The sequence below is a fragment of the Schistocerca americana genome, chromosome X (assembly GCF_021461395.2).
Source record: "Schistocerca americana isolate TAMUIC-IGC-003095 chromosome X, iqSchAmer2.1, whole genome shotgun sequence".
Classification (NCBI taxonomy): Eukaryota; Metazoa; Arthropoda; class Insecta; order Orthoptera; family Acrididae; genus Schistocerca; species Schistocerca americana.
In genome coordinates, this window is record NC_060130.1 from 965,800,319 (window position 1) to 965,814,075 (window position 13,757).

The following is a 13,757-nucleotide window of genomic DNA, read 5'->3' on the forward strand; positions in this document are numbered from 1 at the left end:
AGGAGAGTGGTGTGCTGAGCACATACCCCTCCATATCTGCATCCAGTGATGCCTGTGGGCTGAGGATGACATGCAGGTCAGTGTTGGGCCTTCATGGCCTGTTCGGGGGGCCTTTAGTTTTACTTTAGAATGGTGCGAGCATGCACACACACACACACACACACACACACACACACACACACACACACACACACATACACACAAAAACTTGTGCAGCAGCTGCATTGTGAAAGGTGAATGCACAATGGTGGAACTACAGCAAGTATTCAACCTGCTGAACTGCAGTCTCTTCATTGTGTTGTCAACTGCCAGAATGGAGCTGTACTGGTGCATATATGTGTGTGTGTGTGTGTGTGTGTGTGTGTGTGTGTGTGTGTGTGGGTGGGTGTGTGGGTGTGTGGGTGTGTGTCATTTATGTGCCTGTTGATGACTCAACACATCTACTATTTGTTTAATTGTCATTTAACCAGTTATTTTTACTTTTTATTGATCTTCTTGGGTTCCACTGAACCATCTTTCCCAAAGCTACTGTGCCATAATATGAAAACTTTCGGGCATAGTTAATGAGTTAGTTTATTTCACGTTCCATGGGTAATTTTGCACAGTAAATAGTAATGATGTGAAACAAGTTATTTTGTATTCATGTCCCAGATTAATTTTTAAATATGGCTACAAGCTGCCACTTATAATTTTTTTAAACATACAAATCTTAGTTAGTTATTTCTACTGATCACATTTTACACACAAAAAGGGAGAGAGTGAGTGAGAGAGAGAGAGAGAGAGAGAGAGAGAGAGAGAGAGAGAGAGAGAGAGGAAAATGAAAAAAAATAAGAAAAAGAAAAAACAGAAATCCTTCTACACAACAGAAGGAGGTGTCAAGGAAATACTTTTTCAGTTTGTTGTCTGTCAGATGGTTTAAATCACAGGATAAGTTATCAAAACTTTTAGTTGCAGCATTGTGCACCCCTTTTCATGCTAAAGAAAAGATTAATGTGAAGTAATAACTGTCATTTTCCCTCTGGTATTGTAATTACATACATCATTGTTCCTTTTGAACTGTAGTTGAATATTTACAACAAACTTCATATGGGAATAAATATAGGCCTACTGCGAAGCAATAGTCAGAATGGGCAGTTCCTTAAACAGATGTGTACAAGCACAGTTTTGAACAATGAAGACTTTCTTTCTTAATGATGAGTTACCCCAGAATGTTATTCCATATCACATTATTGATTGAAAATAGCTAAAATTGTCAAGTTACTGATTTGTCCCTTCCAAGATTTTTGATGATTCTAAGTGCAAATGTGGCTGAACTAAGTTGTTTTAGGAATTCAAAATTGTGATTTTTCCAGTATAAATTCTCTTCAATATGACAACTAAGAATTTTGAAGTTTCCACCCTATTTATTATTTCCTCGCCTTGTATTACCCTTATCATTGGTATTGGTATCTCTATATCTAAACAACTGGATATTTGATGTCTTTTTAAAATTGAGGGTGAGACCATTTGCGAAAAACCAGTCAGTGATACTATTAAGAACATTGTCTACCATTTCTTCTTTTTCTGTATGTGTGCTTGGATTGATTACAATACTAGTGTCAACTGCAAAAAGTACTAATTCTGCTTGTTGTGTATTAGATGAAAGATCATTTACATATGTGAAGAACAGTAGTGGACCTGAGAGTTAGCTTTGGGGATCCCCACATGCGACTTCTCCCCAGTCATAATTACATCCCCAGACTATATTGATTGAACTACTAAGTACAACTTTCTGCATTCTTTTGGTTAGGTATAACGTTATCCATTTGTTGGTTTTACCATCAATCCCATAAAACTTCAGTTTATCTAGAAGAATATTGTGATTCACACTGTCAAAGGCCTTGGATTGGTCACAGAAAATACCAGCTGGAGCTATTTTGTTATTTAATGCTTGCAAAGTTTGGTGAGTTACTATTTAAATGGCATTTTCAGTAGAGCAACTCTTCTAAAATCAAAACTGTGATTTGCTGAGGTGAGATACTAGGATGCTATACCAGTACATCACCTGTCAAAAATTTTGGAATGTGATTTCAACAGTGAAGCATGTCAGTAGTTACTGACATCTCTCCTATTACCTTTCTTAAGTTGGTGTTTGACAATAGCATATTTCAGTCTCTTTGGAAAAATAGCTTCAATTAATAAGGCATTATGTACTTCATATAAGACTGGGTTTATTATGTGGGAAAAAATCTTTAGTACTCTATTGGAAACCTCATCAAAACCAGATGAGCTTCTGTTTATGAGTGTCACCTAGTGCTGTGGCTTCTTTTTTGATTTTTTTTTTTTTTTTTGCCCCTATACTTTCTACAACATTTAAGAAATTATTATTACATATATATGCTACCTGTGACTCATCATTTATAGCCTTTCCATTCAGTTCAACAGTGAAGTTATTCTATTCTGCGGCCATTTGTCCTGTTTCCCATTTAACTAAATTCCATAGAGCCTCAAATCTGTTGTCAGAATTATTGATTTCTGACTTTATGTGCATGACGATGATGATTATGATGATGATGATGATGATAGTAATTATAATTATAGAAAGTAAGATATTTGTGAAATTATGTATACATGTGTGTATTATCATAGACGAGAATGTTTCGAACTGCTCTAGGGAATTTCTGCACAGTAGAGAGCTCACTAATGAAAGGATTAGTTTAATTTCAGACAATAATTTTGTGACTAATCCTTTTGATGTTCCATAACTTTAGAACTGGTTGCCTCCAATGCCTTTTGCAGCATAAACTGTTTGGATTTCACCTAGTATTTTTTTTGTATCTTAAAACAGTATTGATAAAACATATATTGTCTTTACAGTACGTCTTCTATCATAAATCATACACTGCATAATTGAGAATAATTAAATATTTATTTCTCTATTTTACATTAGAGTAGGAATTTATAACAGTACTTTATTGAAATATTTTTCATAAATAATTGTTTCAGATGTCTTAGAAAGTTTTTATGTGGATGGAAAGATACCAGATTCTCGCAACACACTTCTAAATGTATGGAGAGAGTATGATGATGTCCATGTGTCCGACATATCATTCTATCTCCGATTAAACCACTCGAGATTAATTACATCGAAACTGCTTTGGAGACCTGATCTTCAAACTGATGTTCAGGTAAGTAAACATCTGTTATAAAGTTTTCTTTTGTTGAATGCTCTAATGATGAAGAGGACCAGATTTTCCAAATCATGATCATAGCACAACTGATGCAAATGACTGTAGCCCTGTTGTTGAAAGTCCATCATATGGTGTCACCAATTCAACTCTAAACTGGGTTCCATGTAAATCTGAACTGTCCAGAGAACTAACAAGGGAAAAACACACAATGTAAAACACAGGTGCAGTATTATGTGAGTATAGCACTCGTGAGAGATTTTGGATCAAGGCAGAGAGTTTATTGTATTGTTCATAAACATATTGCATTAAAAGCATAAATCACAGTGGTATACTTCACAAATGGGTTATAATCATCTTGGAGGAAGTTTGAAAAGCAGATTTTTTGAGAAAAATCTACAGTACTCTTATTTACTACTTTAAAGCAGCAGCATTGTCTGAGAGGCAAGTCTGTGCATGTAAGAATACTGAAAACTTCAGAAGTTTCGTTCATGACTACACAACTAAATGAATAGTAGAGTGCTTAAGACACTGTACTTAAATCCAGGAGGATTGGAATTTGAATCCTTGTCCAGCTATTCAGATTTATATTTTCCTTGTTTTCTTACTATTAATTAAAATGAATGCTATGATGATTACTTTGGGAAGAACACAGCAAATTTCCTTCCCCAACTATGTCTTATATGTGCTTGTACTGTGTTTCTTGCAGTCTAATTGTTGATACAATATTAAAACACAATGTGTGTGTGTGTGTGTGTGTGTGTGTGTGTGTGTGTGTGTGTGTGTGTGTGTGTGTGTGTGTGTGTTAGCTCTGAAGAAAAACTTTGTTCAATAGATTAGCAAGCTATTATCTTTTTCTGTAAGCTTGCATTCAGCTTAGAGCTTAAATTTGTGTATTGGCAACATGTTGCCATATCAGTATATACACAGTTACAAGATGTTCCCTGCCCCACCATCACAATTTACATGACATTGTCATTTCACTACTACATTACTGGACACATGGGCATGTGGACATAAGGACATGGAATACACACCATTTTTAACAACTGGATATTCCTTGAAAAGACCCTTGCAGCCAATCACTGTGTTGCTAATATGATGTGCTGCTGAGCTTTGTAGAAATGAGATGTCTTTAGGTACCATGCCATTTGTAAGTGAAATAAAATATTAATTGTGGAGAAGAACAATAGGAAAACAAGGCAACAGCAGAACTTAATGTTGGTTAACACCTTCCTTATGCTATCAACATTGTTCAGTGTAAACGTTTTTAAACCTTAATTATGGGTACAAAACAAATTCAGAAGGAGGTGCTACGAGATCTAGTGGGAAAAGCATAAGGAATTACCATACCAGAGTATGATACTGTGTGATTAAGATGCTCACTAACACAGAGTCCTGACAATTGTAATCACATAATAACACAAAAATTTTGAATGAGACAAGGTTTAGTTAGGTTTTTCTGTTTGTTTATCTCCTGAGAGATCAAAAATTTGTTCCCATACCAACTAAGAAAATGAGGTGGTATCTGATATTAATTAAGGAAAAATAATGTTTGATTATAAAATTATAAATGTATTCATTACAAATGAAAAGTTTAGGTGTGGAAGACTTTTGAATACTTGAAAAATGTTGGACAGCCTATTCTGCAGGCAAGAATAGATGGAGAGTTCTGATGCAGACTGTCTCATTTTAACCATTTGACCATTTTGTTAGGCTCTGTTAGAGCAACAGGCTGGGGCAGCACAGTGTTCCTCTGACAATGACAGAGTCTATTGAAATTAACTATCACAGGACAATCTGGCAATTATATTTATGCATTGACAGAGGAAGTGAAATGTATGATTTGATAAGGATCACCAAAAAGTGGAGTGAACTTCTTAGTTTTGCCTTTCTTAACTGCAAGGCTGTGTAGCCTTACCCAGTCACATGGCTGATAGGGTGTGGTACTGCTCTTTTACTTTTTCTCCTTGATCAGTTAAAATTGTGTCAGTGCTGCCAAATGGAGTGCCAGGTGAATTACAAATGCACTAGCCACAGTCTCAGTCCCCTGACTGGTAACTGTTAGGTGCTGTCTTTGTATTATTGTGTTGGACTAGATTTCAGATTGCTGTAAGTCTGTGTGCTAAACCTCTTACTCTTTTCAAACCCACTCCTGGCAGTAGCTTATCTGTACCAAAGGGTAAACTCATGGGGTGGCCATAGACTACCTCAAAGGAGGTATGTCCTGTGGATTTGTGCACTCAGCTGTTGTATGCAAAAAACGAACATAGTGACCCTATTCTGCGTGTGCCCTGTTTACATAGTAGGATAGCATCCATTTAATCATCTTATGAACTCATTCAACATGGCCATTCACTTTAGGATGAGAAAGTGTGATTGGCCATTTTTTATTCTGAGTAGTTTAGACACTTGTGCAAATAATGAGGACATAAAGTTTGTGCCTTGATCAGTTAAGATAGTGTCAGCACTGCCAAATGGAGTGCTAGGTGATTTACAGATGCTCTAGCCACAGTCTCAGTCCCCTGACTGGTAACTGGTTCTGATATTTGGTATCTGGAGAATGATAAATTATTGGCAGTATGTACATGTTTCCTTGCTGGATTTGATAGAAAGGTTCCATTACGTCAAGAGTCATAGTTTTGAATGCTTCAGAAGCTTCTGTTAAGGTTTGCAAAGGAATTTATGACCAATTCAGCTGTGACTTCTCACTTCTTGGTGAATGTTTGGATATACTTACAATGTCATGGAACTGACCAAGCCACCAATATCATGTAGCAATAATAGTGTTTTTAGCCTGTCTACCACCATGACAGGCTTGTTTGCTATCATGGCATTGAGAAATAGTTTGGGATTAGATTAGATTAGATTTACTTTCATTCCAATTGATCCTTAGTGAGGAGGTCCTCCTGGATGTGGAACATGTCAGAAAAACAACAATACATGACAAATATTTACAACTAAAACAAATAAAGTAATGTACCATTCCACAGGTCCCAAGTGGAATGATCGTCATTTTTAATGAACACTAAGAGTCATTTTACAAATACTAATGCACTGAATTTAAAATAAAAAACGTTTTTTTATTTATTTATAAGGTAATAAACATGTAATACAACTACTGTAATACTTATTTACAATGAACACATTACTGCACTGAAATGGTGCAGAAGTTAGATTATACTTACACACACACACACACACACACACACACACACAAATTTTCAGTGAACACATTACTGCACTGAAATTGTGCAGAAGTTATGTTGTACTTATATACAAATCAGTTGGTTTTACTAAGAAATTCATCAATGGAGTAGAAGGAGTTGGCCACCAATAAATCCTTTAGGCTTCTCTTAAACTGAATTTCATTGGTTGTTAAGCTTTTTATGGCTGCTGGCAAGTTATTGAAAATGTGTGTTCCTGAATAATGCACACCTTTTTGTACAAGACTAAGTGACTTTAAATTCTTGTGAAGATTATTCTTATTTCTAGTATTGATTCCATGAATTGAGCTGTTGGTTTGAAAAAGTGATATATTTTTAATGACAAATTTCATTAAGGAATAAATATACTGGGAAGCTGTAGTTAGTATCCCTAGTTCCCTAAACAGGCTTCTGCAGGATGTTCTTGAGTTCACACCACATATAATTCTTACTGCACGTTTTTGTGCCCGGAAAACTTTAGCTTGGCTTGATGAATTACCCCAAAAAATAATCCCATATGACATTATGGAATGAAAGTAAGCATAGTATGCCAGCTTTTTCATTTTTATATCCCCTACGTCTGACAAAATTCGCATTGCAAACAGAGATTTGTTAAGACGCTTCAGCAGTTCTGTGGTGTGCTCCTCCCAATTGAATTTATTATCAAGCTGTAATCCCAAGAATTTAACACTGTCCACTTCTTCTATCTTCTTGTCATCATATGTTAGACATATACTCTTGGGACACCCCTTACAAGTTCTGAACTGCATGTAGTGTGTTTTTTCAAAGTTTAGTGACAAAGAATTGGCTAGGAACCAGTGATTAATGTCCACAAATATTTTATTGGCTGATCTTTCTAAGACTACACTTGATTTGCTATTTATTGCAATGTTTGTATCATCGGCAAACAAAACAAACTTGGCATCTGGTAATGTTACTGATGAAAGGTCATTGATATACACAAGAAAAAGTAAGGGCCCCAAAATGGAACCTTGTGGGACCCCACATGTAATTAGTTCCCAGTTGGATGATGCCTGATAGACATGTATCAAGCTCTTTCCTAATAACACCCTTTGTTTCCTGCCAGAGATATAAGATTTGAACCATTTTGCAGCATTTCCTGTTACACTATAATATTCTAGTTTACTTAAAAGGATATTGTGATTTACACAGTCAAATGCCTTTGATAGATCACAAAATATACCAGTTGCCTGCAATTTTTTGTCTAATGAATTAAGCACATTTTCACTGTAAGTGAAGATAGCCTTCTCAATATCAGAACCTTTTAGAAATCCAAACTGTGACTTTGACAGTATGTTATTTGAGATAAGATGGTTATAAAGACGACAGTACATTACTTTTTCGAAAATTTTTGAGAATGCTGGTAACAGTGAAATTGGACGGAAATTTGATGCTATTTCTTTATCTCCCTTCTTAAACAGTGGCTTAACTTCAGCATATTTCAGCCATTCAGGAAATATTCCACTGATAAACGACTGGTTACACAGATAGCTTAATATGTTACTTAGCTCAGAATCACATTCTTTAATTAACTTTGTTGATATTTCATCATACCCACTAGATTTTTTTGATTTTAAAGATTTTATGATGGACATTATTTCTGTTGGGGTAGTGAGGGTCAAATTCATATTATGGAAATTACTTGAAATGTCTGGTCTAAGGTAATCCATAGCAGCATCTACCGAACCTGACAACCCCATCTTTTCAGTAACAGTTATAAAATGTTTGTTAAAAAGTTCTGCAACACTATACACATCTGTCACCAATGTATCATTTACTCTTAATGCTATTTGTTCCTCTTCATGTCTGGTCCTACCGGTCTCCTCCTTCACTATATCCCATATTGTCTTTATTTTGTTATCTGATATGACTATCTTTTCCTTGTAATATATTTGCTTTGACATCCATATTACAGTCTTTAATATTTTGCAGTATTTCTTATAATGTGCTATAGCATCAACATTGGAAATGTTTCGGATTGACAGATACAGTTTTCTTTTTGTTTTACAAGATACCCTTATTCCTCGAGTAATCCATGGCTTCTTTGTAGACTTTGCTCTAACCTTGGTAAGTTTTGGGGGAAAGCAGTTTTCAAATAAGGTAAGCACTTTATTAGCAAAAATGTTATATTTTTCATTCATGCCATGAGCACTGTAAACATCAGTCCAGTGAATGTCTCTGAGGAGTGTCCTAAAATAATCAATTTTTGGCTTACTGATTACCCTCTTGAGCTCAGATTTAACAGATTTTATATCCTGTTCAGTATTAACATTTAACAGAAGGAACTGCATGTCATGGTCTGAGAGGCCATTGGCTATTGGTTTTGTAATATAATTTTGTTCATTGGACTTTTCTATAAAGATATTATCAATGGCTGTTTGTGAGCAAGTGGCTATCCTAGTGGGGAACTTTACTGTGGGAATTAAGTTGAATGATAGTGTTACTAACTCAAATAAGTTCTTATTCGGAGAGTCTTTAAGGAAATCTACATTGAAATCACCAGCAACCACTATTTCTTTGTTTTTGGTTATTAAATGGGCCAGTACAGCTTCAAGGTGGTTTACAAACAGATTAAAGTTACCTGCAGGTGCTCGATATACACTTAATATTATGAAAGATTTTTTGTGAAAATCTAATTCTGTTGCACATGCTTCCATATGCTGTTCTAGGCAAAATTTATGAGTGTCTATGTTCTTAAATTTATGACAGTTCCTGATGAATGTGGCAACTCCTCCTTTCTCCATTTCTGATCTACAAAAGTGAGATGCTAACCTAAACCCTGTAACACTTAAAAGTTCTATACCAGTGGTCACATGATGTTCAGAGAGGCAGATTATGTCAGCTGGGTTTGAAGACTCTAATTCATCTATGCATATAGTTAATTCATTAATTTTATTTCTCAGTCCTCGAATATTTTGATGCAATAAAGATAGCTGACATTTCACATTGTCTGAGTTAAAATTGGGTGGAGTTAAAATATCTGCTGACAGTTGAAAATTCTTAACCAATGGCTGTTTATGCTGATGTAATAAGCTGGAATTATGTTTTTTGATTTCTTTTTCAAACTGAAGGTTTGTCTCAGTTCTAACCTCTCTTAAAATTTGCTTTCTTTCTGTCCTCCCTACCCTAAAAAAGGGTCTTTTCTGAATCCTATAACCACTGGTATTTTACCACTCATGACAGTGCCTCCCCCCTTTAACTTTCCTGCTATTTCCCCAGCCAATTTACCCTTCCCCTTCCTGTTGAGGTGAAGGCCATGCCTAGTATAATCCCACCTACTGACAGAATCAACATGAACCACACCAATGTGTGACCCCGCACCCGACATGAGCAGCCGTTCCAGCTCCAAATTAACTCTCTTGACAGAAGAGTTCAAATGAGGTCGGTCATGGCGCCCAAGAACAGATACTATGGATTAACTATCACCAAGTAATTTTCAACAACTGGAATCCTTTCCGTGGGGATCTCTTAATTCTGGTATTAATACCTCATAAGCTTGTACTTCTCAGACTTTTCTACGAAGGCTATAAGAATTTTGTGGCATACCTCATAGTCAAATTTGACTAGTTTTAAAGCCCAATGTGTCAGGTGGCTATAGGGGTCTTTTAAATTTGTCATCCATAACAAAGCAGCATGGTCAGTTACTGTAGTAAATTTTTTGCCATACAGGTTGCATTTAAAGTAGTTCACGCAAAACATCAAGGCCAACAAGAATTTTCTGTGGTACTGTAATTTATTTTGGCTTTATTGAACTGCTAGAAGCATAAACAATAAGTTTTTGTTCACTATCATCCTCTTGAAGTAAAACATCACCAGCAACATGCTTCAAGGCATTGTATGATGGTATAAATGGTTTTTTGAAGTCAGGATATATCAATAGAGCTGAACTCATCAGAACTCCTTTAAAAATTTGCATGGTGGTTTCATAGTCTATGGTCCACTCAAAGGCTACTCTTTTCTTTAATGCTTGGTTAAGGGTTTAATCACAGACCTCCTAACAATAACTCAGCTAATCTCTGAAATGTTTTGAGTGTGTTCCTTTGGCAAAATGTATTTGTAAAAACTCACATAACCCAGAGGGTACAACAGAAGCTGTTTTAGGTTGGTCCTGAGGAGCTGTCAAAATCTGATGATAGAGTAGTAAAAAACTTGCAGTTTCCTAATCTATCCAATGATCGCATGTCCATGCACAAACTGTAGGATTTCTCTCCATTAATAGACTTCTTCAGGACAATGACAATCATACTCATCCAAGGGCTATCAGATGGGTGAATGATTCTGAGACCAAGTTGTTGTTGTAGTGTTTCTTTCACAATGGACTGTAATTGATACAGAATTCTATATGGTCTCTGGGCAGATGGCCTTGCATCTCCTGTGGGAATCTCATGATATACTAGATCAGCAGATGGAAAGTATTGTCTGTCTTTGAATAGCCACAAAAATTCCTGCAAAACTGGGTATAAAAATGCCTCCTCAGAGTCTAATTCTGCAGTTGTTGCGACAAAAGTGGTATAATTGCTTACACTTCTTTGGCTGCTAACGGTTCTCTTCACTTTCTTTTCAGGAACAGATTTTTCACTCTTGGCTGCCTCTTGCGCACTTGCCAATATGGTTCCTCTGGGTATTTCTACATCTCAGATTCCAAAATTATCCACACACACAGGAATTCAGACTTTACTTCCTATGGATTCTACTCAGCATAGGCTTCATTCAATATGCACTTGCAGTTTGTTTATGATGTCATTTCACGTTAGCTGGTCAATCAAAAGGAAGTTCCCCATAGGATTCGGCATTAGAAGCCTTCCAGTACCACCATCTACTTTTACAGGGGTGGTTGCTTTCAACACCAGGCTACCAGTGTGTTGGAATTTCAGGGAATGAGCCCCTTCCCCAGATTTCCTTGAATCTTTATGGTGCTGCCACTGCCAAATTGGTGAATTGCTTCATTGAATTTGACAGTATGTGACTATAAACCAGTCATGCCCTTGTACTGGTATAATAAATAATTTCCCAGTATGACATGAAAATCAGACCTTCTCTACCTTATCATCTCCATCTCAAATTGATAGATAGTGTCATCAATATTCAGCTTAAGTAAATGTGCACCTGCAGGGTTTACTACTTCACTACACAAACCACTGATACAACATCAGGATGGTTTCAAGGGCAATTTGTCACTAGGAGAAAGAAACAATTGTGCCCTTATCCTCTAGAACTCTGGCTGGCTTTCCTGGTATCTCTCCTCTAATAGTCGTACTCATCATCTTTAAACCTCCATAATTCATTTGATTTACTACCTATACCAGGGGTTTTGTTGGATGGCTCTGCCACCCCTCTGCAGTTTCCTGGATTAGAATAAACATTTCCCCTGCTATTGGATCAGTAACCACAGCCCCAGAATGATCAATTTTGGTTAGGTGGACTGTGTGTTCCTAAATATCCAAACTCTTGGCAATGAGGGCAGTATGGTGCTAAACAGGTATTGGATGTGTGACCAGTGCATTTACATCAGCCACATTCTGTTTTAGTAGCAAAACTATGGTGCTGCTTGCTGTTCTGCACTTGAGCAGAAAGAAAGTGGCTGGCATCCTCATGAAGCAATGCCACATGAATTACTTCATGTCATGATATGAGGGAAAATACTTCAACCTTTTCACCTGTTTGTGGATTATTACCACAGATAAATTATGCATGTGCTTCAGTTCCTTCTAGGAGAACATCAAAGTAGGTTGTACCCTGGCCTAGTCTATAGGTTTTACATGAAATGGTTTGGATATGATCAGCAGGTTGTTTGAAATCTTCCCCATAGTAGGGTAGGCAGTTTGTCATGGTAGTAACTAATGCCATGCTTGTTGGAATACCATTATGTCAATTCTTTGGCAAGGGTTTCAAATCTGGTAGCATATTTTAAAGTGTCTACCAAGTCTACATCGACAGATGTGTCCCCAGCTAACTTAAGTCATGACACATTCAACAAGAAAGTAACTGTCAAGGCACAAATGCAATATACATCATGGACATTCACAAAAAGGTTTCTGCTTTTCCTATGGTCTTTCCTGAGAAGGATGGCATGAGATTGGCTGTGGAAAAATACTTACAATAGTAGATAGGGCAGATGAGGTTGTTGCAGATCTACTTTCAATCCTCTGGCTTCACCAAGAGTAGTTTGCCCCTTGAAATCTACCTTTGATGTGACCAGCCTACTTGTTTGGGATGTTTTGTTATACGATCTATATTTTTGACCATCACATCACTAAACTTTTGCTGTAAGTCCTCTGAATAATCTTCTTCTTCATTCTCTGAATCATTTTCATCTCGAGGTCGAGTTTGTGGAGGCATGGTACAACAAATGGAGTCTACTGTGAGCACAATGAATTACATAATACTGACTTCACAGCAGACTCTGCAGACTAAAATTCTGATCTCTCCAGGCTGCTAAATGGTATGCACATTTGCTGGCAGATGAGTCATGGGATACAAAAGCAGAGGCTAATGACATTCAAATTAATGACATCACAGGAAGACTGTGGCAGTGGAAGCAAGTCACAATGGCTTGGAGACAACAACAGTGAGGCAAGGACACTGTGAGTGTCAAATCCATGAACATCCCAGTAATGACAAGAAAAGGCAGCAGTCATAGCTCGACATCAGGTAGACAGCAACTGGCAGTGAGCTGCGAAGGGTCTGGGTGGTGATGGTGTGACGGCTGGCCAGGATTCAACATGGCAAAAGGGAGTGGCAGAAACAGCACCTGCAGAATGGCCTACACACAGCAAGATAGTGCGCCCATGCTCATGTGTGCACCAGGCATTCCGTCTAAACTGTGCCTCCTACTCATTCATTGTTAACACACAAAGTTAACAGCAGCAACCCACAGCCAAACCACTGCAAAAGGACCACTACTCTGGATCAGATGGTGGGAATTATGTTATGGTACTGAGTAAGTGTAGACCAGATATGGCTCAAATTCAAAGATACAGTATCAACAGCAATATAGATTCATACCACATAAGTTAATAAAAGACGGGACAGATCCATCATGGTACACAAAACACGTCAGAACACAGTTGCACAACCAATGAAAAAAGTATGCCAAATTCAGAAGAACGCAAAATCCCCAAGACTGGATAAGTGACACGGAAGCTCAAAATTTAGTGTGGACATGAATGCGAGATGCTTTTAATAGTTTCCACAATGAAATATTGTCTCAAAATATGATAGAAAACACAAAGAGATTCTGGTCATATGTAAAGTACACCAGTGGCAAAAAACAGTCAATACCATCACTGCGCAATAGTGATGGAAATGTTACCAATGATGGTGCCACTAAAGTGGAGTTACTAAATACTGGTTTCCATAATTC

At 37.0% G+C, this 13,757-nt stretch overlaps 1 protein-coding gene across 1 annotated transcript in view; it reads left to right on the forward strand.

Moving 5' to 3' along the window:
- The window catches only part of LOC124555064, a 704,233-nt gene that overhangs the window by 489,478 nt on the left and 200,998 nt on the right, over positions 1-13,757 (forward strand). The window contains exon 52 of the mRNA XM_047128850.1: positions 2,986-3,167. Coding sequence (XP_046984806.1) covers positions 2,986-3,167 — 182 coding nt within the window. The remainder of the gene's footprint in view (positions 1-2,985; positions 3,168-13,757) is intronic.